Raw genomic sequence first — 26316 nt, forward strand, 5'->3', positions numbered from 1 at the left:
GAAACACTTGGTCAAGCATAAAATCTTTTTAAATGCGGAAGACTGTAAAGTGTTCGATAGCCTGAGGGTGGACGCTGCATCCACCAGCAGCAAAGCACCTACAGCCAGCAGCTCCTCTGCTTCGTTAGCTGAAACGGACAACGACGACGACGAAACTTCAAGTGTCGCAAGTGAGGCGTCGACTTCTTCAACATCAGGTAACGTCATTTAATTAGCTAACGTTAGCTGGATAGTTGTAGCTTATAGCTTAGCATGTTTAGTAGCGTAACTAGCGTTGCTAACGTTATTATTATCCTCAGTTCGTGTCACCGTGAGACGCTCAACGTTACACTCTTGCTTTCTTTGCTAGGCCACCGTGTGAGTCGCACAGGAGACACCCTTCACCCTGGCGAAGAAAGCAGCTTTACCCCGGCAGAAAGTAAATGAGTGCCACAGGGCAGTGACTGCCTTCATTGTAAAAGGCATGTTGCCCTTCGCAACGGTGGAGTCTCCATGGTTCAGGTAAATTATTTATTTATGTATAAATGGGTGATAATGTGTGTGTGTGTGTGTGTGTGATATTCATAGAGTAAGCTAAGTTACTAACAATAGTTATTTTTATTGTCTATATATAGGGAGATGACAGGGACCCTGAACCCAAAATACTCCTCTCCCTCCAGAGACCTTCTCACAAACACACTTATCCCAGTTTGGTATCGTGTTGAGAAGAAGAATGTGAAGGAGGAACTCAGGGCAGTTGACCATATTGCAGTGACCGCTGATGGATGGAGCAGTGTGGCACAAGACCATTACCTGCGACAAGTAAACTCTTGGTTTGGGAGGGAAGAGGGAGGAGGGAGGGGTTTTATTTTGTTGGGTGCTGCTGCTAAACAAAAAAAAATCTAAATAAAGAACAATGTTGAAATTGAGAAGTTTGGACTTATTTGTTTTACAACTGTACATTTTTGTTGTTGCAAATTTTTTTTTTTTTTTTTTTTTTTTTAACTCAAAAAAGTATCGAAAAAGGTACCGTTTTTGGTACCGTACCGAATTCCAGGTACCGATTCAAATGTGAACGGTACCCAACCCTAGTCTCCAGCCCCTTCTGGTATGACCTCTACACCCACGACTGCGTGGCGACTCAAACTTCGAACACCATCGTGAAGTTTCCAGACGACACAGCGGTCGTGGGGCGGATCTCCAGGAGCGACGAGACAGCCTACAGACAGGAGGTTGGAGGCCCTGGAACACTGGTGCCAGGACAACCACCTCTCTCTGAACGTCTCCAAGACAAAGGAGATCATTGTAGACTACAGAAGGGGGGGGGGGGGCACCCCCCCAATCACCATCAACGGCACAGTGGTGGAAAGGGTGGACAGCTTCAAGTACCTGGGAGTCAGTATCCCCCAGGACCTGACATGGGCCAACCACACCGCCACTGTTGCCAAAAAGGCCCAACAGCGACACGGACTCAGGCGCCTGAAGAAATTTGGGCTAAGGCCAAAAATCCTCAGGGACTTCTACAGAGGCACCATTGAAAGCCTGCTGACTGGCTGCTTCACCACCTGGTACGGGAACTGCACCACCATGGACCGCAGGGCGCTAAGAAGGGTGAGGCGCGCGGCCCAGCACGTAACAGGATGTGAGCTGCCAGAACTGCAAGATCTGTACAACCAGCGGTGCCTCAGGAGGTCCCTGAAGATCATCAAAGACACAAACCACCCCCACAACAGTCTGTTCTCCCTGCTACCCTCAGGGAGGAGATACAGGGTCCCAAGAGCACGCACAAATCGCTTGAGGGACAGTTTCTTCTCGCAGGCCACGAGACTCCTTAACATATACAAATAGTGTAGTAGCCGTACTGTACCGCACTGCAGCTGCTACCATCACGTATGACTAATGTTCAATAGTATGTTTAATTAGGTATATGCTATTTGCACCTAACAGAATGTTATTATGTTTAATTATGTTTAAAGTATGTTCATGCCATTTGCACATATGGGCAGTGAATACGCCACTGTCTGTGGCGTGTCTTACTGCTTTATTGCTTGTTGCCTCTTGTTTTTATTTATTTATCTTTTATTTCTTGCACTATGTTGTAACGGAGCCTACAGCACAAGAATTTCACACGTGATACTTGTACTACGGAGTGACAATAAAAAGTTATGGGGGGACATATGGGGTCTTGGACCCCATAGATAGAGTCTGGGACCCCATAGTCCAGAACACCTGTGGGACCCCCACAAATATAACTTTTTTATTTATTTATTTTTCCAAATAACACATTTTTCGATGTAAGAATTAGTATTATTTATGTTAACTAGATAAATAGGCTAAATAAGAAACATGTTTTCAGTTTTCCCCAAAAAACGTTTGAATTGTGTGAAATAGGTTGCATTTCACCTCCAAGCCACCATGCGCCGCCCATGAGCGCGTGTTCTACTACTACAACCGAGTTGCAGGGAGAAGAAGATGCAACCATCACATGATGTAAACAGCCACCTGAGCCAACAAGATATTATTAATCTTTAGTATAGCGTTAACTTACCATGCCACCGAAGAAAAGGCTGAAGCTGCCAACGGGGTGTAAAAGCCCAGATAGCTTCGGTTTCAGAAAGAAACAAAGAGAGGAGAGGAGACTGAGACTTTTCATTTTGTAAGTATTAAGGCTATAGTTGTTTTTGTTCTAACAAGATGCTGCTACTGTATCTGCTGAAATATGCTGCTGTTTGTTAGGTGCAATTTGTTTTTTATTCACAAGTTCTTGATTACCTGTGCACATGTTAGCCTACACTGGTTACTTCCGGTCTGTTGTTGCTATGCAACGGAAGCGTAGTAGGGGATGCTGCCCAATTTATCCGTTTTCTTCTTGTTGTTAGATAGCGTTTCTTGCGGAGTGCAGAGAACTGCTCGGAAAGCAAATTGTATTTGCATTATGTATATGTATGTATAAGCAGTATGTATTTATTTTTGTAGTTTTTGATTTATAAGTGCAGAGACAGAGTTAAATAAATGTTCATTTAAGTTCAGCAATTTTGTCTCATTTGTCAAATTAAATTGTATTTTATCAGATGCAAATAAGTAAATATCACAGCATTATATAGGCCTAGCTATCGGAGCGGAGGTGAGTGAGAAAAGGAACAAATTGATGGTTAAGAGTAAGACTGAATAATAACATCACACAACAGTCTAAACCGAATGTTCATTTAAAATGAGATATTCCTCTAAATCTGGCTTCAAACGGCCACAATTTGAGGAAAAAACGGCCCCATTTTTTGGGGGGGGCCGCCGACTTAGCTATCTGACTATAACTCGAACCCTGGGTAACTCTGAAAGGGTTCTTGTCAGGGTGTTTTGGGGGTAAGTCACAGGGTTCTTGTCGGAATGTTTTGGGGGTAACTCACAAGGTTCTTGTCAGAGTGTTTTTGGGGGGTAACTCACAGGGTTCTTGTCAGAGTGTTTTTGGGGGGTAACTCACAGGGTGAGAGTGTTTTTGGGGGGTAACTCACAGGGTTCTTGTCGGGGTGTTTTGGGGGTAACTTTTTGGGGTGATTTCAGGTAACTCACAGGGTTCTTGTCTGGGTGCATGGTGAGAGCCAGCTTCTTGAAGGCTTGTCGTATCTCTCGGGTCGTGGCCTCTCTGCTGATGCCCAGCAGGGTGTAATAGTCACGGCTGTCTGCCCAGACTACCGCCAGCAGCACGCCCAGCAGCAGCAGCCCAAGCCGGGGGGCGGAGCTTCGGCCGTGGGGTGCGGAGCTTCTGGAGAACATTCCTACTGATGAAAAAACAACCAGCGGGAACAACCAGGAGCTCTGCAACACAAACAGACAGACAGACAGAGACAGATATTAGTGAACAAATCAAAATATGTTATTTGCATGTGCACCTACATGAATGGCAAATTGCAATAGTGTTATCTGAAACTGTGAAAAACAGCCACACTGGCGGCAGCCATGTTTTGCCCTAGGCAGCTGCAGTCACAGCTGTGACATCACGAGCATGCAACAACAATATGCTCCGCTTCTGAGGCAAAAACAAAGGCTTGTGGCCTGTTATTATCAGCTGTTATTTATCTGCAAAAATGTCCTTCTCGGAATAATAAATACATTACATTACGTCATTTGGCAGACGCTTTTATCCAAAGCGACTTACAATATCACATTTTTGTCAGCAATAGAGCAATCAACTATGCAACACAGTCTATGACAACTACAACTTCTGAAGGAACAGTGGTACAAGTTTAGTTTAGGTTAGTAGTTTTTTTTTTTTTTTTAAAGAGAGAGAGAAGTTAATTCAAGAAGGGCCCAGATGGAGCCTAAATAAAAAATGCAAAATGGCACAAGTTAAATTTTTTTTAAAGAAAAGCGCAATCAAAATGAGTGAGTAGGCAGACAGTTAAAATGGCAATATGAAGTGTATGTGTAATGTATGAGGGCTATGTTGGGGGTGTCTGTGTGTGGGGGGGTGGTGTGGTATCGGTCGGCCGGGGGCCTCCGGCCCGGCTGACGTCACAGAAGTGACATCGGATGCAGAGACCCGATGTCGCAAAACGTGTGATGCAAAACGTGTGATGCAAAACGACGCAAATCGTGACTGACAGACAGACACCACTCGCCCGTCCATGTAGGCAATTTTATTATAGGACTAGGCAAGGTGGGAATTTCGTCGTTTTATGGGCAAGGCCATTTGGCTTTCGGCGTTGCATATTTTTTTAGGGCACAAGCCCACATGCCAGGGCGCAAAGCCCATTGCTCTATTGACATTGTGAAGAGCGATTTTTAATTAAATGTGTGTGAAAATGAGCCAATTACACATTGTTTGCATAGGGCAGGATACATAACTGAGATCACTGACGCGTGGAAAGCTACAGACTGCACCGATGTCATCTCGCTGCGACTCTGTGTGCAGCCGATCGTGTTTTACAGCTGACTACTGCAACTTACTTTTGTCAATCCTCGCCTATTTTTTTGCTACCTTCGTCTTTTTTCTCTGCTCATGACACCTACAACGCTATTTATTAGTTCTTCCCTCTCAATCTGCACACGGCATACCACCAATTCTCTGCTATACTTGAAGCAACCAATCTGCTGCTAATGTTAGCCTAGCCAACTGGCTAGCAGTTAACCACTCTTTGCCTATGCAGTGTTGGGAACGTTACTTTAAAAAGTAATATATTACTCAGTACTCAATACTCTTTTGAAAAGTAATATTATTACTTTACTTATTACTCTCTGCCAAAAGTAATTTGTTATATTATTCGTTATATTACTTTTCCGTTACATCCCACAAAATTGGTAATTGCGTCCTTTCTCATCAAAATGCAGACTTTGCTATGTGTGTACGGGAATATAGGTCTATTTATCCCTTTGCCGGAGCGCAGCTAAAGCAAGCTTCAAACTAGCAGTTGTTGCTACAGCCTAACATGAACCCATAAGTTACTTGCCCCTATGTTCCCCTGTTCTCCGTTCCTCTCTGATGATGTGTGATCCACTAAGTTACCTTGATGAAGAGCACACCTGGCTCAAAGTGATGACAAGACACAATCTTTTAAACAGCTTCTGTTTTCAATAATGCAGTAAGTGCACTGTCAACGTATTCTCAATAAGCATTGTACATCTTTGCATAACAAGTTTGTGTCACAAATAACGTTATTAGCCCTGCAACAAGAACAATAACATAGCAATGTGTAAGGGGCTGATGGGCATGGTGATTGAGGGCTGCTATGTCCCCGCCCGTTGGCTCCATCATGTGGTCTCAGGAGGATGGTGTACCTGACTAAACTCACCCAGCTGTCCCCAACTACCTGATTGGGCCCAGATGTTCCCCATCCACCTGATTAGGGCCAGAGGAGACTAATGCCTACCCCACACTACAGGATTTTCAAATCCTTGAAGATTATAAAAATAGATAGCCCAGCTGGGGAGTGGGCACCTGAGGATATGGGGGGGGGGACACACCCTCTGCGCCCACAGCATCCCAGGCGGGAATCGAACCCAGGACCTTCTAGCTGTGATGCGACAGCTCTACCGCTGAGCCACCGTGCCCCCCGTTCTGAGCCACCTTGCCCCCCCCCGTGTGTGTGTGTGTGTGCAGGGTTTACAATTCAGCGCGGGATTGCGAGATTCGCGCATCTTTTTGGAAATTCCCGCATAATTTCAATTTATAAAGGGGGAGTAATGCCGCAATGGTTTACGCCAGGGGTTTCAAACTCACGGCCCGCCATGCCACTTGATAATCAAGTTATAGTGAAATCAGACCCGCACCTCTGCTCGTTGTAAAACACAGAGCGCGACGAGGACGAGGCGCTGCCAAGCCGCACTTCACACCAGGGTTGCCAGATAAATTTCCATAGATGTGCAGTTCCTTGGGCAGTTTTGTGTGCATTTTGGCGGGTTTTGAACTCTTTGTGCTGGAAACCGTCAGCAGTATCTGGCAACACGGCTTCACACTCCAGGCCAGCGGCCTGCTGCTAATCACCTGCATTAGAGGTGATTTGGTTCACCGGAGTGAAAAACCAAGTGGAAATAAAAACATTTGCACGCTAAAATGTTGTCTTTTGTTGAGAAGTGAACATGTTGCTGTCAAAAGGCAAAAGAAAGGTTGATGACGAGCACAGACAGTTTCAGGAGAAGTGGGAGAGTGATTATTTTGTCGTCGAGTTCAAAGGGAATGCCGCCTGACTCATTTGCAAAGAGAAAATCGCCGTACTAAAAGAATATAACCTGAAGCGAATAAGAGAATAAGCAGGGATGCAAACTAGTCACCTTTAGGTAACAGTGAGTCACCTTTTTCATCCCAAAATAGGGCACTTAAAGGGATAGTTCGGTTTGTTTTAAGTGGGGTCCTATCAGCTAGTTCGATACACTAACTGAAGTAGGTACAGTGGTCTGCAGGCTGGGCGCATTGTGTAATGAGACCCGGCACTCAGAGCAGCAGCCAAACCAGCTTTTTCTCTGTAAGTACGTGGGGTCAACAACTAAAACGTAATTTAGCCAGCTAAAACAACGCCCACCTAAACAAATCGATATCTGTGTACATGCACGCTCTATTTTGAAAATGTTCAGCACTTTACTTTTCCGCCAAACAGCAGTTTCATTCGGCACTGCTTTTTCTCCCAACCGTACAACTACCGTATTCCTCCGCTAAAAGCCAGCTGTTTTAGGTGGCTAAATTACGTTTTAGTTGTTGACCCCACGTACTTACAGAGAAAAGGCTGGTTTGGCTGCTGCTCTGAGTGCCGGGTCTCGTTACACAATGCGCCCAGCCTGCAGACCACTGTACCTACTTCAGTTAGTGTATCGAACTAGCTGATAGGACCCCACTTCAAACAAACCGAACTATCCCTTTAAGTAAAGACAAAAATGTGAAATTATTATTGGGTATCGTATCCGTTATCGGACAGGAGAAGCAGATATTTACCGGTTATCGTATCGCTGAAAGAATCCCCCTTATCTGAAGAACAAAAGGGGGGAATTCCCCCCAGTTTGCAAAGTGAATTTTAAGCCTGTGTGTGTGTGTGTGTGTGTGTGTGTGTGTGTGTGTGTGTGTGTGTGTGTGTGTGTGTGTGTGTGTGTGTGTGTGTCAGCCTCCATACCATGCTGTGTAAATCACCGCAGGGAAGATTCCTTCACCGTGAGTCCGTGACAGCCCTCCTGACGCCCCTGGGCTCCTACAGCTACCTACATTTAGTAACAAAACACAATCAATATGTCAATCCCACAATTTAAAAGTGAATACCTACCCAACAAACAAATAGCAAGTCGAATAGTAGTGCTATAGTGTTAACAGAAGCTGGTGAAAAGCTACCAAAACCTCCACCCTAAGCTAAGCTACAGCAGCAACTTTGACGACTCTGTTAGTTTGTAATACAGCAGCTTGGCTGGTTAGCTGTTAGCTAGCAGGCTAGCATCAGAGCAGCCTGTCTTGTTGTTGTTAAGAGAAATCGAACTGCTTCTTTACCTTGTCGCGTCTCTGTGAATTGTTGTTTAAACCAGTTTAAACTCTGTCTGCAGATCCGCCTCTGTGTCCGGGTTAGACCGGGTCAAGCTCCACACAATCACCATAGATATCTATGACAATCACACCAGACACTACTTCCGCTCATCTTCTTCTTCTTCTTTATATTTCCGGCAGACTAGGCACGGGTTGGTACATTGCTGCCTCACACTGTTATTACTAAGTCACTGCACATTGACCTATATCCTCTGGCTCTGATACGGTGACCATAATTCATTTCAATGTCCGCTCTCGAAATCGCTGTCCGTTCTCAAGAGCTATTCAGTTGGTTCATGAAATCGCTGGGTTTTTCATCCCTTGAATCAAATTGTACATTATCAGCTTTATTTTAGCATGCAAAAGTAGCGCGAGACCCATTCCTGGCTGTTCATTGGCTAATGAGTCTCGCATTTTGGTCCTCCGCTGACGCCACTCTCTCTAGAGGACACGGTCTGTATAGCTACAAGTAGCCTACTTCCTGCTTCAGCACTGTACCAGAGATTTTCATCCTCCATTTACTTTCCCATATACATTTCGTAAAATGCTTGTAGAAATAGTTGTACTTGTTCAAACGAAACGGTTCAGATATATTTAGAAACAGGATAGACCATGTAACATTTCACTCGGACCAAAACGTAAAACAATTGCGGATTTAAAGAAAAAAATTTTTTCGATTTAGTTTTTTTTAAGTTTTGGTCCAAGTGAAATGTTCTATGGTCTCTCCGGATTCTAAATATAGCTGAACCGTTTGGTTTCACGAAGTAAAACTATTTTTATATGCATTTTACGAAATGTCTATGGGAAAATAAACAAGAGTAGCCTACCATGCCGGATAAAAATCTCTGGTAGGCTACAGTGCTGAAGCAGGAAGTAGGCCGTCACTTTGCCTCTATTAGCTCCGTGGCTCCATACCACTAGCAAATAACATGCAAAAATATAAGTTGACCTCTGTTCCGTCAGCAACAATAAGAAGAGCAACAATAAGCATTTCCGGTGGCCGTTTTTCAGAGTAAAATAACGAAAATGCACAAACCTAGAGCACACAGAAGCCATTGAAATGATACATTTGCACAGTAAAACTATAAATCAAGCATTTAAACGAAGCTATACAATACAAATTATGTTTCTGTATGACAATAACTGTGTCAATAACATTGAGAAAGTTATTCTGCAGTAGCCTATCTAAATAGATGCTGTTCACTGAACTGGATAGCCTTTACAAATTGGACACTGGACACCCCCGTGTCCAAGGTGTTGGCACAAACCATATATGCACGCGCACGGGTAGACCTCCTCTATGACATCGCACTGTCATCTAAGGCCAGTAGGAGTAAAAAAAATGTTGCGGCCCATCAAACTTTGGGGGGGCGAGGGAAAAGGGCCTATCGGGATAGGAAGATGCTAGAGAGTCAGAATTTTGAGGAGTAGATAGGATTAGTGGCTAGGTCCACACAGGTCACTGTACAGGTGTGTGTTCAAAGTGGCAGCGGGCCAAACATATACACATACTCAGGAGGAAGACCCCCTCTATGACATCACACTCTCAGCTAAGCTAAAGAGATGTCCCACGAAAGAAAGACGGCAGGCCCACACATACACTCAAAGGTCACTTGGTGTGACATTTTCGGCAAATATTGGACACTGTACAGGTGTGTGTTCAAAGTGGCAGGTAACCAAACATATACACAGACACACACTCATAAAGACCCCCTCTATGACATCAAACAGTCAGCTAAGCTAAAGAGGTGTCCCACGAAGGATACCCGAAAGATACCCTCATATTCATAGTCATTCGGAGTCACATGTTCGGCAAATATTGGACACTGGACAGGTGTGTTCAAAGTTCGCAGTATGCTTCGGGTCATCGTCCATCTGCACTGTGATGCGCCATCCAATGAGTTCTGAATTATTTGCTGAACAGATAATAGAGACTGTCAGCATGTGTGGGAACGCCCACAAAATGTTATATGGCTGGCGCCCGAGTGGGGTAAAACCGCCCATATATCTCAATGGGCTGACTCACTAAAGGAAGGTGTTGCGGCTCTAAACTACAGGTTTGGGGATTCTAGAGCAGAGCACAATACGTCTGTTGAGATTTGCGTTTACTGCGGTGGTTAAATCCCCGATCATGTCTGCCTGGGCTGGGCTAGCAGCTACTTTGCTGAATGGATAGAACAGGGGATTTACCCCACCCTGACCACGCCCCCAGCCAGACTGAGCCAGCTAACCCAACGTCACGAGACATCGCCTATATAGGCCTATAGGCTATTGCCCAAAACACTCACCAGGAGGTATGCATACCTGTGTCAAAGTCAACAATCTTCACGCTAATGCCATTCAGGTGGCAGATACAGGACATTGAAATGGAGAAGAACACGCTTTGCCAAAAGTTTTGTCCCCTCTGCTCACAAAGGATAAATGTGCAATGACGTAATTGCACCAGTGTGAGGCAGCAATGCACTAACCCGTGTCTAGTCTGCCGGAAACCAAAAGAAGAAGAACGCATCTTCGACGATTGATGACATCATCTGGGTGCGCCGCTCGCCCCGCCTGAACGATGCGTAAACTGTTCGACTGAAGTGATCTGAGCAGATTATTTCTCTGTTCGTGTAACGCTTCAAACAGTTTTAATTTAGCTAGTTTAGTTGATTTTAGTTTAAGATGAGTCTGCCCTGGGCAGGAAGAGGCTCGTGACGTAGCAGTTAGCTCAGCTGAAGTGAAGTTAGCTGACAGCTAGCCAGCAGGTAGCTTAGCTCGCTGAAGCTAGCTCTGCACTCCTCTCCCTTAGCTCTAACACGTTACTGGTGAAAGTCTTGACCGGTCTGTGATGGACGTAGCGTTACAAGGTTTGTTTTCTGTGTATTGTCTGTTATGTTACTGTGTATGATGTGAGCCCTGTGTCAACATGTTAGCTCAGCTGAACTCACAGCTAGCTTATTAACCGCTGTGCCTGTGATGTGAACTAACAGAGAGCAGCTCGAGCTGCTTCAGACACCCTTTTCAAAGCAACCGTTTTATGTGGTAAAGCAGGTAACCAATAATGATGGTCCCATTCCATTTAGGTGTTCCATAGCCCTTTCCAGAACCATATATATTCAGATCATCCGACCTGAATCCAGCGTCCTTTACCAGAAAAGCAGTCTGGGTTCTCAATTAACTCTCAAGCCAAAAAGAGGTCGTACAAGATGTACTTTAGAAGTGCCGCACCGAAATTTCAAACTCACCCACAGTTACCGGACAGTCTTGCAGTCTTGCCGCGCTCAGGTATTGAAAGTCAGCGAGGCTGATAATACTTTTTAATTGTTTTCTAAAAACGTGTCGACCGGGGTCGATTCTTTCTAAACCACAGTTCAAGCTAGCCCCATACTGTTCCGCTATGTTCTCTCCGTATACACTCTCGAACTAGCGTCGCACATACTTCCATAAGTAAGTTGGGGGACTCAGCTGTTGAAAACGCTTTTCCTAGAGAGCGTTTTGCAATTGAATTGCAGATCCGAAGATATAATAAAACTCCTACGGAAGCCAGTAGTTTAGGCGGGGTGGTTAAAATGATACTGCTGCGTGAAACAACCATTTAAAAGCTGTCTTTCCGCAGCCTGCGCTGAATTGACAGCAGGGTGTGTTTGTAGGGAGGACAAACCCGTTTGTGTGTTTTTCTGAAAAACATATTTGTAACAGTTTATGATGCACCTATCTTGTTATATAGTATATGGCCAATAAACAACAAATCAAAAGTGTCCTGGCCAAAATCGTGCATTTTTTTGTTTTAAATTAAAGTTTAAGGTGAAATTAGGATTAATCAGTCATTACATTGCCAGACTCCTGAAAAAGTGGGCCTCACGTCAAATGTAATTCATGCCTGGAAGGTCTTGGAAAACCCCTCACGCCCACACCTCAGCTCGGAATGGGCTGAAAATTTGCATGACTGTGGGTTATTATCTGGGCAAGGTCATGGGCAGGTTGCACAGTACTTGAACCACCTGGAAAATCCTTGAAAGTCCTGGAAACCACCTGGAAAGTCCTGGAAACCACCTAATGCCCACACCCCAGGTCGGATTGGGCTGAAAATGTGCATGGCTGTGGGTTATTATCTTGGCAAGGTCATGGGCAGGTTGCACAGTAATTGAACCACCTGGAAAATCCTGGAAAACACCTGGAAAGTCCTGGAAACCACCTTGAAACGACCTCATGCCCACACCCCAGGTCCGATTGGGCTGAAAATGTGCATGGCAGTGGGTTATTATCTGGGGAGGGTCATGGGCAGTCCTTGAACCACCTGGAAAGTGCTGGAATATCCTGGAACTACATGGAAAGTCCTGCAAACCACATCATGCCCACACACCAGGTCAAATTGGTTGGCGGGCCGCGGGCAGTGTCAGTCACAATTTGCGTCACGAAAGTAAGTCCGATACCACGCCAGCCCACCCCCAAACACACACAGACTCAGCATAGCGCCACCTATTGGCAAACACAAAAAGCAGTTTATCTTGAGAACCACTTGTCCGATCGACTTCAAACTTGGGGAGTGTGTTTAGGGGGACCTGATGGAGTGCAGTGACACATTTTGTGCAATTCAACACAGCGCCACCTACTGGCAAACACAAAAAGTGGTTCATCTCGAGAACCATTTGTTGGATTGACTTCAAACTTGGGGAGTGCGCTTAGGGGGACCTGATGGAGTTCAGTGCCCGAATTTTGTGCTATTCTGCACAGCGCCACCTACTGGCAAGCACAAAAAGCGGTTTATCTTGAGAACCGTTTGTCTGATTCACTTCAAACTTGGGCAGTGTGTTTAGGGGGACCTGATGGAGTGCAGTGACACATTTTGTGCAATTCGACACAGCGCCACCTACTGGCAAACACAAAAAGTGGTTCATCTCGAGAACCATTTGTTGGATTGACTTCAAACTTGGGGAGTGCGCTTAGGGGGACCTGATGGAGTTCAGTGCCCGAATTTTGTGCTATTCTGCACAGCGCCACCTACTGGCAAGCACAAAAAGCGGTTTATCTTGAGAACCGTTTGTCCGATTGACTTCAAACTTGGGGAATGCGCTTAGGGGGACCTGATGGAGTGCAGTGCCGAATTCTGTGCAATTCAGCATAGCACCACCTACTGGCAAACAAAAAGTGGTTTATCTTGAAGAATTCATCATCGACATCAAACTGGGGGAGTACGCTTAGGAGACGTGATGGAATTTAGTGGCGTATTTGGTGCAATTCGGTATAGCGCCCCCTACTGGCAATGCAAAAAGTGGTTTATCTCATGGACCATTCATCCAATCGACTTCAAACTTGGGGAGGAGGCTGCTGGGAACCCAACACAGTGCAGTGCCAAATTCCATGCAATTTGGCATAGCGCAACCACCTACTGGGAACACAAAAAGTGGTTTATCTCGAGAACTGTTCATCCAATCAACTTCAAACTGGTGGAGTGCACTGCTGGGATCCCAACGGAGTGCAGGACACATGCATATCAATACACAGACCTTACACACACAACACAATACGACGCCAGAGCCCCACCAAACTAAATTTGAAGGCCGCATAGCGGCCTGATATCAAGTGAAATAAAAAGGCAGATTTAACTTGAATTATAGCTGCTGCTAGGAGTAGGGTTTAATTAGTTTAACAGTTTCTGCAGTTTTGCAGTCTTTGGACTTCATAATTGGCCATCGGTTGCAGTATACAAACATTTCTCCTGACTTGGGCCCACATTTCGGTGAAAGTTGCAAAGCGGTAGCGCGTATGCCTGATTTGTTATGAATTTTCAATTTTTGTAAATTTAGACTGTAGCGCCACCATCAGGACTATTAGCGCCAAATTGGTGTCGTTCAAAGTTTATTTTCATGCATGGGAAGTCCAACCTCCCAGAAGAACAACAATATTGGCAAATACAAACAGTGGCCCTGCCGCTGGCCCACCCACTAATTACAGGCCTATATGTTTTTTAAACAAGTTAAACTGGTGATGCTCATTAAGTTTCAAGAATCTGAATTATTTCACTAAAAGAAGTCGCAACAATAACATTTAGGGATATTTGGAGTTAGGGCTGCACGATATATCGTTTACACATCGACATTGCGATGTGCGCATGCGCGATAGTCACATCGCAGGACGTGCGATGTCAAAAGCAAATTAACTCGTCATGTTGCTTGATAAACTCTCACTTTAGGGGTAGCCTACTGAGTGAAATGCAGGCTCTCTCAAAGGAGAGAGATGCCCCGCTACTGTACTCACTCATTTAATGCTTAGCTTCAACACAACAAACATGCACAGAGAGCAAAATTGAATTGTTTTTGCTTATGTTGCGTTGCTGACAGTAGCCTGTCTGTAAACGATGTGGTTGCGGAGGCGGACTTGTCCACAGCTTGCAGCGCACTCGCATACAGCAGGCTGGCTGCTGTAACTCAACATGTCCGTGGAGTGGAGATATTTACTCTTGAAACACCAAAAAGCAAGACCGCAACTTATGACACGAAGGCTAAAGTGATTACTGAGAAGTTGTCCGTGTATCACCGCAGCTCTCTCTCCCCCTCAGTCTGATGATGCATCAGATGATAGCAGTAACGTTACGGTAGAGGTAATCATACATAGCGACTCATTTACACAAAACATGTCGGTGAAAATAAAAAGACAATAGACATAGCTGGGCAATTAAATGTATATTTATTACTTTTCACGAATGAATTGTTTGTCACCGGTCGGCTGCATGTGAATCCTCGTCTCTGTACTGCCCTGCGTGCGCTCAAAAACCGGAACTCCCCAAATGCGGAGCGTACCACTTGGTAGTTTCTGGAGGGGGGTCAGACCAAGTGTGTGAAGTAACCGTGTGAAGTGGCAGCGGTGTTTCATTGTTGATTTATTGAAACGTTAGAAGAACGAAAGAAGTTGAAAGCAGTGATTTTAATCAATTAAATCTAATGTTTTTCTGCAAATAGCATCATTGGGAGGTAGATTCTGGCACTCAATATTAGGGGTGGGCAATATATCAAATTTATATCCATATTGTATTGTGATTTGAGACTATAGTCTTAGATGTTGGATGGTAATATGGTGATACAGCATACATGTTGTCTTTCCCTGGTTTTAAAGGCTGCATTACACTAAGTGAAGTATAGGCTAGTGACATTTTAAAGTAGAATGTCATAACTCACTTTTTCATGTAAGTCATGGAAATCCATTGGTCAAAATGTGTATGCACCCTGATAGATGACGCTCTGAGGCCTACCAGTAGGTCACAGCCCAGTGGTTGAGAAACATTAAAATACCTAATTTCCCCTCCAAAATCAGATGGACTCCTCTACAAAATCATCCCAATCATTCTAGAAATATTATTTTCTTTCAAATAGAGCTAACCTGGTGAAAATCTGTATTTTTTCATATCGCAATATATATCGCATGGGCGGGGAATATCGCAATGTCAGTTTTTTCCAATATCGTGCAGCCCTATTTGGAGTTATTCCCCCAACCAGCAAACCAGTTATGAAGCACTGCAGAGTAGGGCATTCACAGACTAGTCGACTAGTAAAACCACTAGTCGACACTGTGCTTAGTAGTCGACTAGTCGTTTTAGCAAAAAAAAAAAAAGTATCTTTAACACATTGACTGCCAGCCGTTTTTTTTTTGCTGTAGGTAGCTTCTGCCAGGCCGTTTTTTGAGGATTCTGGCTCATTTTAAAAGAGCCGAGGATTCTTTTCTGCTTGGAGTTTGTGAACACAAAGTTCAGAAAAGTACTAATAGAATGTGTGCTTTCTCTGTCTAAAAGAGTTAGTTTGTAGAGTTAGTAGTTATGTAGATATTAGCCGTTGAGTACAGCATGGTTTGAGCGTCTGAGACAGGAAGCTGAGATAATCGCAGTTTTGTGAAATTCAATCAAACAGGCAGAACAGTCACTTTAACCATTTATTTTTGGCATCAGTGAGAGATCAGACATCCAAACAATATAGTTCCGAACACCCTCTCCTTCAACTCCTCCCTCCGTGGGCGTGTCTAGTGGCTTTCAGCCTGCGTTTGTCACAAGCGAGTGGTCTGCTGCTGCTGCTGCTGCAGCGAGTTCGAGCAGCCTCCCTCCCTGGCAGCGAGTTTGAGCAGCCTCCCTCCCTGGCAGCGAGTGTGGATAGGTCTCACTCGTCTCTTGGGTTTGAGAGCCCTGATGAAGCCCCGTGCGACTCTAGGCTTATGCAAATTTGCAATCCCCCGTGTGCTGCTGCTGGCGCGGCCCGAGAGCGGCGAGTCTGGTGACTGATGACTGTAAAATCGGCAAGCCATTTCCTTGAGAATGGAGGAAGCAGCCGCGGGAGGCGGCTGCTTTTGGTTGACTTTCTCTCTGTCGGGAGGGCACCGTCGCCACCTAGCTGGTCGGTAAAATAGATTATACACATTCAATACTTCCAATATCTCCATAGGAGACGCGGGGGGCATTGATCCATGTAGCACCGTCAAAAAAAAAAAACGATTTTTTTGACGTATTAATACGTCAATGGCAGTGAACCGCTGGATTTTTTTTGACGTATATATACGTCAGTGGCAGTCAACGTGTTAAGAAAGAGCATGAGGTATTTACACGACATACATGGACTATCATATCCCATATCCCCCACAAAGAACATCAAAACACAACAAAACAAGAAAACTGCATAAGATACACAATAATCCCAGAACAAACAAGACTATTGGACAAACAACCAAACAAAAACAATGCATTCAAAGTAAATACATAGATCTTGCCCTGTTGGCAGCTAGGAAATGATAGCTTTAAATTGGAAAGCATCCAATCCCCCAGCTGTAGTTCACTGGTGGAATGAACTCTCAAGCTACCATACGTTGGATAACATTTACTACAAGAGCAAAGGCAGATTCTTAGACATCCCCCAAATATGGCAACCACATACAGAGTTTGACTTTAAGAACTTTTTACCCCAGTGTCATTAGGCTTATCAGGATAGGAGCTGAATGCATTGTTTTTGTTTGGTTGTTTGTCCAATAGTCTTGTTTGTTCTTGGATTATTGTGTATCTTATGCAGTCTTCTTGTTTTGTTTTGTTGTGTTTTGATGTTCTTTGTGGGGGATATGGCATATGGGATATGATAGTCCATGTATGTCGTGTAAATACCTCATGTTCTTTCTTAAAGATTAAATTTTTTTAATTAAAAACAATTAAAAACGGTTAATCGACTAGTCGACTACCTTTAGGGACGACTAGTCGACTAGTAAAATTCACTAGTCGTGAATGCCCTACTGCAGAGATGTTAGCAAAGTAGAGTAAAAACCGAAACAGTAAAATAATGCTGATATCCGAATGTACAAACAGGGAAGTGTAGCATTTATTAGCATATGTAACTGTGGGGGGCACAGTTTCCCTAAAAATAGAAAAACTACATAATGGGGCTTTAAGGTTAGGGTAAAATATCAGGGTAAGCCAATCAGAGGCAGAGTCGGGCGGGCCATGCCTTCACCATAGGACATATGGTATGTCCTTCAAATTAAAAGCGCAGCATCAGATTTTTTTAATTATAAGTTACCCCCCACTCAAAACAGCCCCGCGATCCATGTTTGGGTCCCGACCCACCAGTTGAAAAACCCTGATCTAAACCACATTTGTCTATTAAATGGTTAATGTATGCATTACCCAACATTTAGCATAAATTAAAGGTTTTAGTTATCAAGACATGTCAGATCTAGTTACACAGATACTTAGTTAGCCTTAGAAATAGGTGAAAATAGGTATTTTACAACTTTCCTAACCCATGATAACTTAACATACAGCTCTGTTTAACATGAGACCTCTATATATAGTCTCAAAATGCATTTGAAATTCATGTTCAGCTAACTGGAGCATAATACTGCAATTATGGATTTGGGCTTTAATCAAAGATCATTTACTGTAGTTCACATTGACAAAGTCAGATGGGTCACACCTCCACTGCCTCTGAAGATAACTGTGTGCATAGCCTACATCAGTGATACTCAACTTGTGGCCCGGGGGCCAGATGCGGCCCACGACTGGCCCCCCTATCTAAGAGATGTTTGATTCATTTTCTTTTTGGAGAGAGCCTTTATTTATGAAGAGGGTTTACTCTGAACAGATTTGAGAACTGAATTGAAGTGACCAAACTGAATTTCTAACTTTTCTTGTTTATTGTTATGGGGGAGGGAAAATAATATTATTAATCTTAGTTTATTAACTGGCCCCTCGCCTCCTGTCATTTTGCAAAAGTGGCCCCTGGTCAAAGCAAGTTGAGTATCCCTGGCCTACATGAATTCCTCCATGGTTACCAATAGATGGATAAATGTGTAAAACAATGTGTCAGATAGTCAAAAGCCAGGCTAATTAAGAAATGTATTGTATCAGAACAATGTATGATAATCCAGACAAATTGCTTATTTGTAGGCTACATCTATTCATACTGTCATACATAAGTTTATTCTGTGAGCTTATACATTATAACATTTGTACAGACTACTTTATGTAGCCTAAAAATATATATAGATCTTCATGAGCAGAATAGAATGTATGTAAAACAGTGTGTCTAACACTTTTGGGAGGGGGTGTGTGTGTGGGAGGGGCGTCGAGAAAAAAAGGTGAAATTATTTGTAGGCTATTATTGATAAACCAAATCCTGCCTCATCATAAATTGAAATAAAAGGAAGGGAATACCTGTACCTGTTGCTGTAAATCATTCTTAACCTTTTTCATATTAAGGACTCTTAATTTAGTTCACATTGGGGCCATGGACCCCCAATATGATGAGATTTCGTTTCTCAGATGCAAATCAGATTTTTTTTAATGTAGCCTAGATATGATTTTGTTCAGAATTCCATATATATTAGGTTGAGAGAGACAACAGAGAATCTTGGAATCCTCTCTATGACTACTGGTGGTCCCCTGACCCCACATTGAGAAGCAGTCAACCACTTGATTGTGCAGAGAGAGGAGGGGGAGGGGGAGGGGGAGGGGGAGGGGGGAGCAGCCCAGCTGCAGCCACTCTGCTCTCGCGCTAAATGAGGAAAAAGCAGTGGGGGATTTTTACATGGCGCACTGCACCGTCTCACACCAATAACAAAAAAAAAAAAAACGAAAACTGACTCGACAGTGTTTTAGAGGACAAGTTTGCGAACAATTTCATGTGTTTACATCAATGTTTGCTCAAAGTTGAATCGAGTAGCGAAGCAACTGAAGGGAAATTACGCGATTTTCGTCAGTATAACTCAAACCAATCAAAAGCAAACTGTAGAGGCTAAATTAAACCAAAATAATAAAGCCACTGAGGGGCGAATTGGGAGTAGTTTCAGACGCGTGTTCAAGTCCAAGAAATCAATGTCCATTCACTGTGTTATAATTGGATGTCTCACCGACCCTCCATTTATTTGGCAATGCATGTTTGTCATTGCTCACCATATGTACAGCATAGTCCAACAGCAACAGTCACGCTATGATGCCCAGTAACCAAACTCATGACTTCACATAATACTGATAACACGGAGAAAATGAACAAACACGGTAATAGTGAAAGGCATGGAGCAGCACCAAACACTGTAGCACGGTCGAAAACTGTGTGCTTTCCCAATCAGCACCTGATTCCCCTCACCTGGGAGCATACCTATATGCACTTTTCTCTCCCATACCATGCTCCACCCAGTGTCCAATGTCAGGATTGCATGTACACACACACAGTCAGATCACAAACAGACAAAAGTAGAATTTGGCTCCAACACAAACATTCACCATGACGTGTACATAGGGGTTGGCTACAATTTAAGTGACAGACCAATGGTCAAATGTATTGTGTCAAAACCTCGATACTTGCGATATGTGGCTGTTGTACGGCACTATTTGCCCAAGACAAATTTCCCCTCTGGGACAATAAAGTTCATCTCATCTCATCTCATCTCATCAAATCAAAAAATCCAGTTGGGGATTTACTCTCAAAGCCGAGGAGTGCTGATTTTTTTAAGTGCCGTTTTTCAGCAGGCAGCCTGAGACGCTAATTTCCCCCCTCTAAACAGAGCTCGATTTAGCTTATTATTTCGGGCTTTTTCAAAATTATTTTTTCATTTTAGTAGTAATGGTGCATATTTATCGATACAAGCAGTGTTTTTATTCCAACAAGACCAAAAGTATGTTTAATACTAGATTGCAATGAGGCCAGAATCCAAAAATCTCCCATTGTGATTACATTGGAGCGTGGTTAGAGCGGGGGGTTCGTCCTGCCTAGTGTTTGACACTATTATCGTGCACTGCTTGCACGCGGCAAGCAGTCACACGGAGACAACGGCACAGCAAACAAATCATCAAATCCAGCGCAGCGCCGCAGGGAAGCAAAACATGTCATGAAATACTCAAAAGAAAAGGCCTTTGGGGTGAAGGACATGGTGCTATAATGTAAATGTTATGGGTTAGTACAAATACAACAGGTAAAGAGAACAGACATGTTTTCTTGATTTTCAAGATCATTAATGTGAAATGTGATGTGCTCCCCCCCCCCAGGATCTGAGCCCATGACCCTGGGTTCTCCCACCTCCTGTAAACCTGCATCTGGAGCTCAGTTCCTCCCCGGCTTCCTGATGGGCGACCTGCCAGCTCCAGCCAGCCCACAACCCCGCCCCTTCAGCCTGGCCACGCCCACCATGGAGAACACAGGTGAGCTGTGTGAGCACTCAACGCCATTTCACTAATAATCTCTCGAGACAGACTTTCGACTTGCATCGAAAATCTGTCGGCAGGCCCCCGTCAAAAGGGGTGTAACAGCGCTCGCACGCATGCTGTGCTTTACCCGATCAAAATGAAGTGAACGTGACCGGTGTGTAGTCAAAACTGACCATTTTCAGCGTATAGCAAGTTGCTATTTGCTACTAGCAACGAGCTAGAGTTGTTATTGTTGTTTCATAGCGACAGACGGATTTGAGAGCGACATGCAGGGAGCGGAAAGGAAATCCATAAATGGGCAGTGCCGGTCGGTTGGAGCCAATAGCAGAGCTTGCAGGGAGCGGAAAAGTATTTTCTTCCGCTGCCGACCGCGCCTCTTGAGTTCCTGTTGCACCACATTGTAACGGGGCTGCCCCCAGAGGCTAGAGAAAAAAAATCTATTTTTTCCCCCATTTATGTTGGGATATATTATCAATGTTTCCAACAGGATTTTAAGTTGTTGTGGTGGGGGTGTACCGCAGCGCATTTTTTACGCGTTTTTTATAAAACGTTTCAAAAGGCATAAAAGTTATAGACGTGTATTGACGATGCGGTGCGGGTCTGCGGGATTGCCCTGTGTAGCTACACTGTGTAGTTGTTTGAGCACATTGCTCGAGCTGTAAAGAAGGCTATCTCGGTGAGTACTCGACCAATTTGAAAAGAATATGTCACGATGAGTCCCTTAGACACATACAGTGTGATGAGTCCCTTATGGCTCATTTCCACCACATATAACAGCACAGTACAGCTCTACTCGATCTGGTCTTACTCGGCTCTACTTGATATAGACTCTGTTTCCATAGCAAGTTTACTCGCCTCCGCCCACACCTGGTCGTCATAGCGACCGCATATCTGTCCTCCGCCCATAGCCGAAGTAGGCTATAACATATAACGTTAAAATTAAATCCATACACGGAACTTTTAAACTGTTTATGAAATACTGGTGCCTCTAAATGACCTACAGTGTACATGGGCAAATGTGAGAATCGGCTAGGAGAATGGATATCACTTTGTTGTTAGTCAAACTCACATGCATGCACTGCGCGAGGGACGGGGGTTGCGCTACAGGGAGAAGTGAAGCCTCTACCCCGGCGGCCTCTCACCAGGCAAGACCGCGGCTTCACTAAACCCCCGCCTGCGGCCTAGCGGAGCCGACGCTGCACACAACTACAAGGGCTTCCCGAGGAGCGGATTTTTTCTCTCTCAAAACAATTGAAAACCACCGCCATGTTAAAGCTGAGTAAGGAGATCGATTTTATTTCACCAGAGCCGAAGGCAGCAACACAAAACACTGATGGAAATAACATAACAGAAGAGAAGGTAAGCCCCACTAAACTGGTATGCAGCATTGACAGTCAGTAGATAGAGTAAACATGATTCTGCCTGACCAATCAGTCGTCTGCAGTGTTTTCACGTCACCGTATGGTACCGGCTGGAACCTCAACAAAGCAGGGACCAAAACTAGCACGACTCAACCCCGCCTCATCCCGGGCTGTCCACGTTTTTGATCGGTGGAATGAGACAAAAAAGCGTGACGAGCTGGGCGGGGCCGCATTGATATCAGCGGTGGAAGTGGGCCATTAGACACATACAGTGTGATGAGTCCTTTAGACACATACAGTGTGATGAGTCCCTTAGACACATACAGTGTGATGAGTCCCTTAGACCAGGGGTGGGCAACTATTTTTCATGGGGGGCCACATGAGAAACCCAGATTGTTGCCGGGGGCCGAACAAATATTGTCATGCCGTAACCCATGGATGGGCAACTTTGATGATAGAGAGGGCCACAAAAAATGTCGTCGCTACCAGTTTTTGCTGAGGGCTGAACGGCGCCAGCATGAAAAATTTGGGGCATTTGAAGCCAGGTTTAGAGGAATAACTCATTTTAAATTAACAGTTGTGATGTCATTATTCAGTCTTAACCACCAATATTTGATCCTTTTCTCACTCACTCCTATGTCACCACCTGCTCTCCCTGCAGGGCTTGAAATTAACTTTTTTCACCACCTGCCAATATGGCTGCTAGATTTTAAAGTTACCAGCCAATTCGAATTTCCACTAGCCCAAATGTTTTTCTTGAAATAAACCAGAATATGAGTGGGTTAATTTAAGCATTTAAGTATCAGTAAGTGGCCTGGGATTCTCAAAGCCTGTGTTGAGGGTCACACAAGAACAAAAATGCACTCTTGAAGCTAAATAAATCCAAAACCAACAAGTTAATTATTTAAATTTCTACTTCAATGTAGAACAGTCATTTCTTACACATGAGATTACTTTTAGCCTTTTAGTCATAAATATTATTGAAAGATATTCCATATTCCAGACTGAAATGCTATAACAGAAGAGTATTGGCCAGAATGACATGAACATTTGGACACTTGTTCAGCGGGTATCTTGCATGTTGCGTTCAGGTGCACTGTAAAAAAAAAAAAAATGCAACTCCATCGCGGGCCACACAGGGGGCGCCCGCGGGCCGTATGTTGCCCATGTATGCCTTAGACACATACAGTGTGATGAGTCCCTTAAACACATACAATTTGATGAGTCCCTTAGACACATACAGTGTGGAAAATAGGGTCCAGGTTGAAAAAAACACGAAATTCTCCTCTAACAACAGGACAGCTGAGCTCTATGATACCAGCGGGCTTGGATAGGCTATTAGCCTCTGCACCAGGCGACTGAGGTGGGCAGTGGCTGTCACTACCAGCAATTTGAACGGTGCAAAACAAATGACGTTAACGTTACAGATCCTCACGAACAACGTGTGTGTGTTGAATTTAACTAGCTGGCAGAAAACTGACTGAATTACTGGCTGATATAACGTTAGATTCGCGTGGGCTTTTGAACCTAATGTAATGAGAGAGAGTTTAGGAGAAATGGCTAGAGAAACGCAGCTGCTGTATCTATGGAGCGACTCAAACTTTCACTTTGGAAACAGGCGACTTAAATTCACAGTTGAAGACTTGTACTCATTTTGGGTTGAAAACAGGAAAGAACATGAAGTTTATTCTTTGTTTTAAAAAGTTTTCACAACAACACATCCGACTTCTCACATGCTGGGGGCGCCCTGGCGACATTAAACAAGCGCACACATTTCAGAGAAGCAGTGGAGCGGAGGGGGAGGGGAGGCTTTCCTGAACTGAACTGGGTGCGCTTGTTTAATGCCGCCGGCGCGTCCCCCGCGCGTCACGGTAAGTGGACTTGGCCTTTTTTATTATTAAAATGGCACAATTTTAATTTGAACAGATAATTAATTATCTGATCTGATTAAATGATCCAATGTAGAAGGCTCAGAGGTCGATGGGGGGTCGGCCCATCACGATGGTCGATGCCATCGTCCATCGTGCCAACTAGGGCTGGGTTAAAAAAATCGATTCTCCGATTTTGAATCGATTTTTATTTTAATCCTTTGATATCGATTCATATGTACAGAAATCGATTTTTTTTATCATTATTATTTTATTTATTTATTTTTTATAAACATAGGCTATAATATTATAGGCTGTGTGTGGTAGTTGAAACATAGTTTCAAGTTGACGTTTATTTATGTTTGTAAAAACATAAATACTGTAGGCTACATAAATGGAAATGTTTGATCATTAATATCTACTTTTAGAAATTATATAGGCTGAAATCAAATCACTGTACATACTTGTGCAAGTGTCTTTATTGACAGATGAAAAGGCTGTTATTTACCCTTTGTCACCACCTGGTGAGTAAATATATGTGTAACTAAAACCATTAAAATTTACAACCGGTCCGCAACTTTTTTTCCCATGTATCTACCGGTCCTTGGCGCAAAAAAGGTTGGGAACCCCTGTGTTACATAACTGGATAGTCATGTAATTCAGGTTACAGCTCAAAAAACATGTTTTAGTATCACTAACCAAATCGATATTGAAATTAATCTAATCGGAATCTAATCGGGAGTAATCGATTCGGAACCTTGTGAATCGGAATCGAATCGATTCTTGAAATTTGAACCAATACCCAGCCCTAGTGCCAACCCTAATACAGCGCATGATCAAGTTCAAGTCAAATAAAAGCAGACAGTATGAGAGCTACAGTAAGAACAATAAGTTAAAGCAGCTACGAGCAACTTTTTCGATTGTTATTAAACAGTATAAATTTAATATCAATGCATCACATCTTACCTCTAATATTAGACGAGACCAACGCAGAGTAGTCTCGCTTGTAGCCCGAGTGAATCGGCCAGTGTTAGTCTGTCTGTGGCCAGGGAAGATCAGGAAGTGAAATGAAACGGTTTGCAGCATAGTCCGGGAGCCGTGGGGTTGAACCTCGCTTCGTCGGATAAAGTTCTTTTCTCTGCTGATTCTTGTAGTTTGGGGGTATCTATTCAAAATACAGGAGGGTGCCCGGTGAGTACCCTTGAGCATTTTCAGATATTAACCCCTTAAGTGCCAAAATTCCAGAAAATTAGGGATTTATGGGATTTCATGCAAAATACTCAAATCAAATGCATCCAATTTGTTTTCTCCAATGTCTATTCATAAAGGAGGTCATGTACAATGTATCTCATTCCACATTAAATAATATTAAGCCTTTTAGGCCGTGCCAGCAAAACAAACTGTTTATGACTATAGGGGTTGTGCTGGATGAGAACATCCATTGAGCCTTTGCTCATTCGCATGTAGAGATTCAGAGTAGATGATACACATTGGGAGGTGTGACGGGCACATTTTGCTGTCAATGGTCTGATGGTAGTTAAGCCTATTTGGGTATTGTGCATCCTACCCTGAAACATGCACAGAACATTGTGCATGGCAAACCAGGCACTCCACAGTTGCACTTATTGGAGTTAAAAGGTTTTGCAGCCACACCTGATCATCTCCAAAATGTAGTCTGGGACAAGTTTGCAATCTTCCGGTAGAGTGGTTGGGCTCAGTGACCTGTTGCATGTGTCCTTTTTTCCATCAAAATGCCTCAGTGTTCAATGCTAGTGGCAGATTTACATTGATATTTCAATATATTGCTTGAAAGTGGGCCCTCTTAACATTCTCAATTAATGCTTCATTCACTAGCGGTAGAGCAGCTAAGTTTGGAGCAGACATGTGTCCTTTCCCTTTCTTTTCCTCCCAGACAAGTAGCCTTGTGTGTGACATGTCTGTGCTCTCCTTTATACCAGAACAGGCTGAGATGAAGGCAGTGGCTTGGTCGGGGACCTGCTGGAACGGTGCACCCACATTGCTAATGGCAGATAGTTTGTACAGTTTTGAGGACTTTGATGACAGAGCCTTTTCCCAACCCATAGTAAGACGCTACAGTGTCACATCCCAATATGGCATGGGCTGGTAAAAGGTTCTTCACAATTTGTGAATGCTTGGCCAGTGTTGACTTGATGTCCACTATTGCCCTTTCCTTGTGGGGCGATTCCATGATGTGTGGTGTACATCCAGTCCTTCCTGATGGTAATGGTGAAGAAGTAGTCAGAAGTAGTCTGTGTCATCAGAAACCACTGAGATTTGATGGGCTTCTCCAGCACACCTCAGGGCCTTTTGGACAATGATGTGTCAGTTTCTTCCTGTCGATTTTCTAGATCATTGGCTCCTTCTTTCTTCCAACCTGATCTCAATGGGGCATGGCTCCTCCCCTGTCACATGGCTCCTCCCCTGTCACCACCAACTTGTGTTTGC

The 26316-nt window shown here is 43.9% G+C and overlaps 2 protein-coding genes across 2 annotated transcripts in view; one reads left to right on the forward strand and one right to left on the reverse strand.

Moving 5' to 3' along the window:
• dnajc10 (DnaJ (Hsp40) homolog, subfamily C, member 10) overlaps window positions 1-8052 on the reverse strand; it is a 181438-nt gene extending 173386 nt beyond the window's left edge. Inside the window, exons 1-3 of the mRNA XM_083638422.1 lie at window positions 7940-8052; window positions 7575-7659; window positions 3547-3792 (exon numbers count right to left, since the gene is read on the reverse strand). Coding sequence (XP_083494548.1) covers window positions 3547-3792; window positions 7575-7577 — 249 coding nt within the window. The 5' untranslated portion in view covers window positions 7578-7659; window positions 7940-8052. The remainder of the gene's footprint in view (window positions 1-3546; window positions 3793-7574; window positions 7660-7939) is intronic.
• A 2480-nt stretch (window positions 8053-10532) lies between these two features.
• nup35 (nucleoporin 35) overlaps window positions 10533-26316 on the forward strand; it is a 43762-nt gene continuing 27978 nt past the window's right edge. The window contains exons 1-2 of the mRNA XM_083638871.1: window positions 10533-10821; window positions 20463-20615. Coding sequence (XP_083494997.1) covers window positions 10803-10821; window positions 20463-20615 — 172 coding nt within the window. The 5' untranslated portion in view covers window positions 10533-10802. The remainder of the gene's footprint in view (window positions 10822-20462; window positions 20616-26316) is intronic.

Source organism: Poromitra crassiceps, assembly GCF_964638095.1.
Source record: "Poromitra crassiceps genome assembly, chromosome: 6".
NCBI lineage: Eukaryota > Metazoa > Chordata > Actinopteri > Beryciformes > Melamphaidae > Poromitra > Poromitra crassiceps.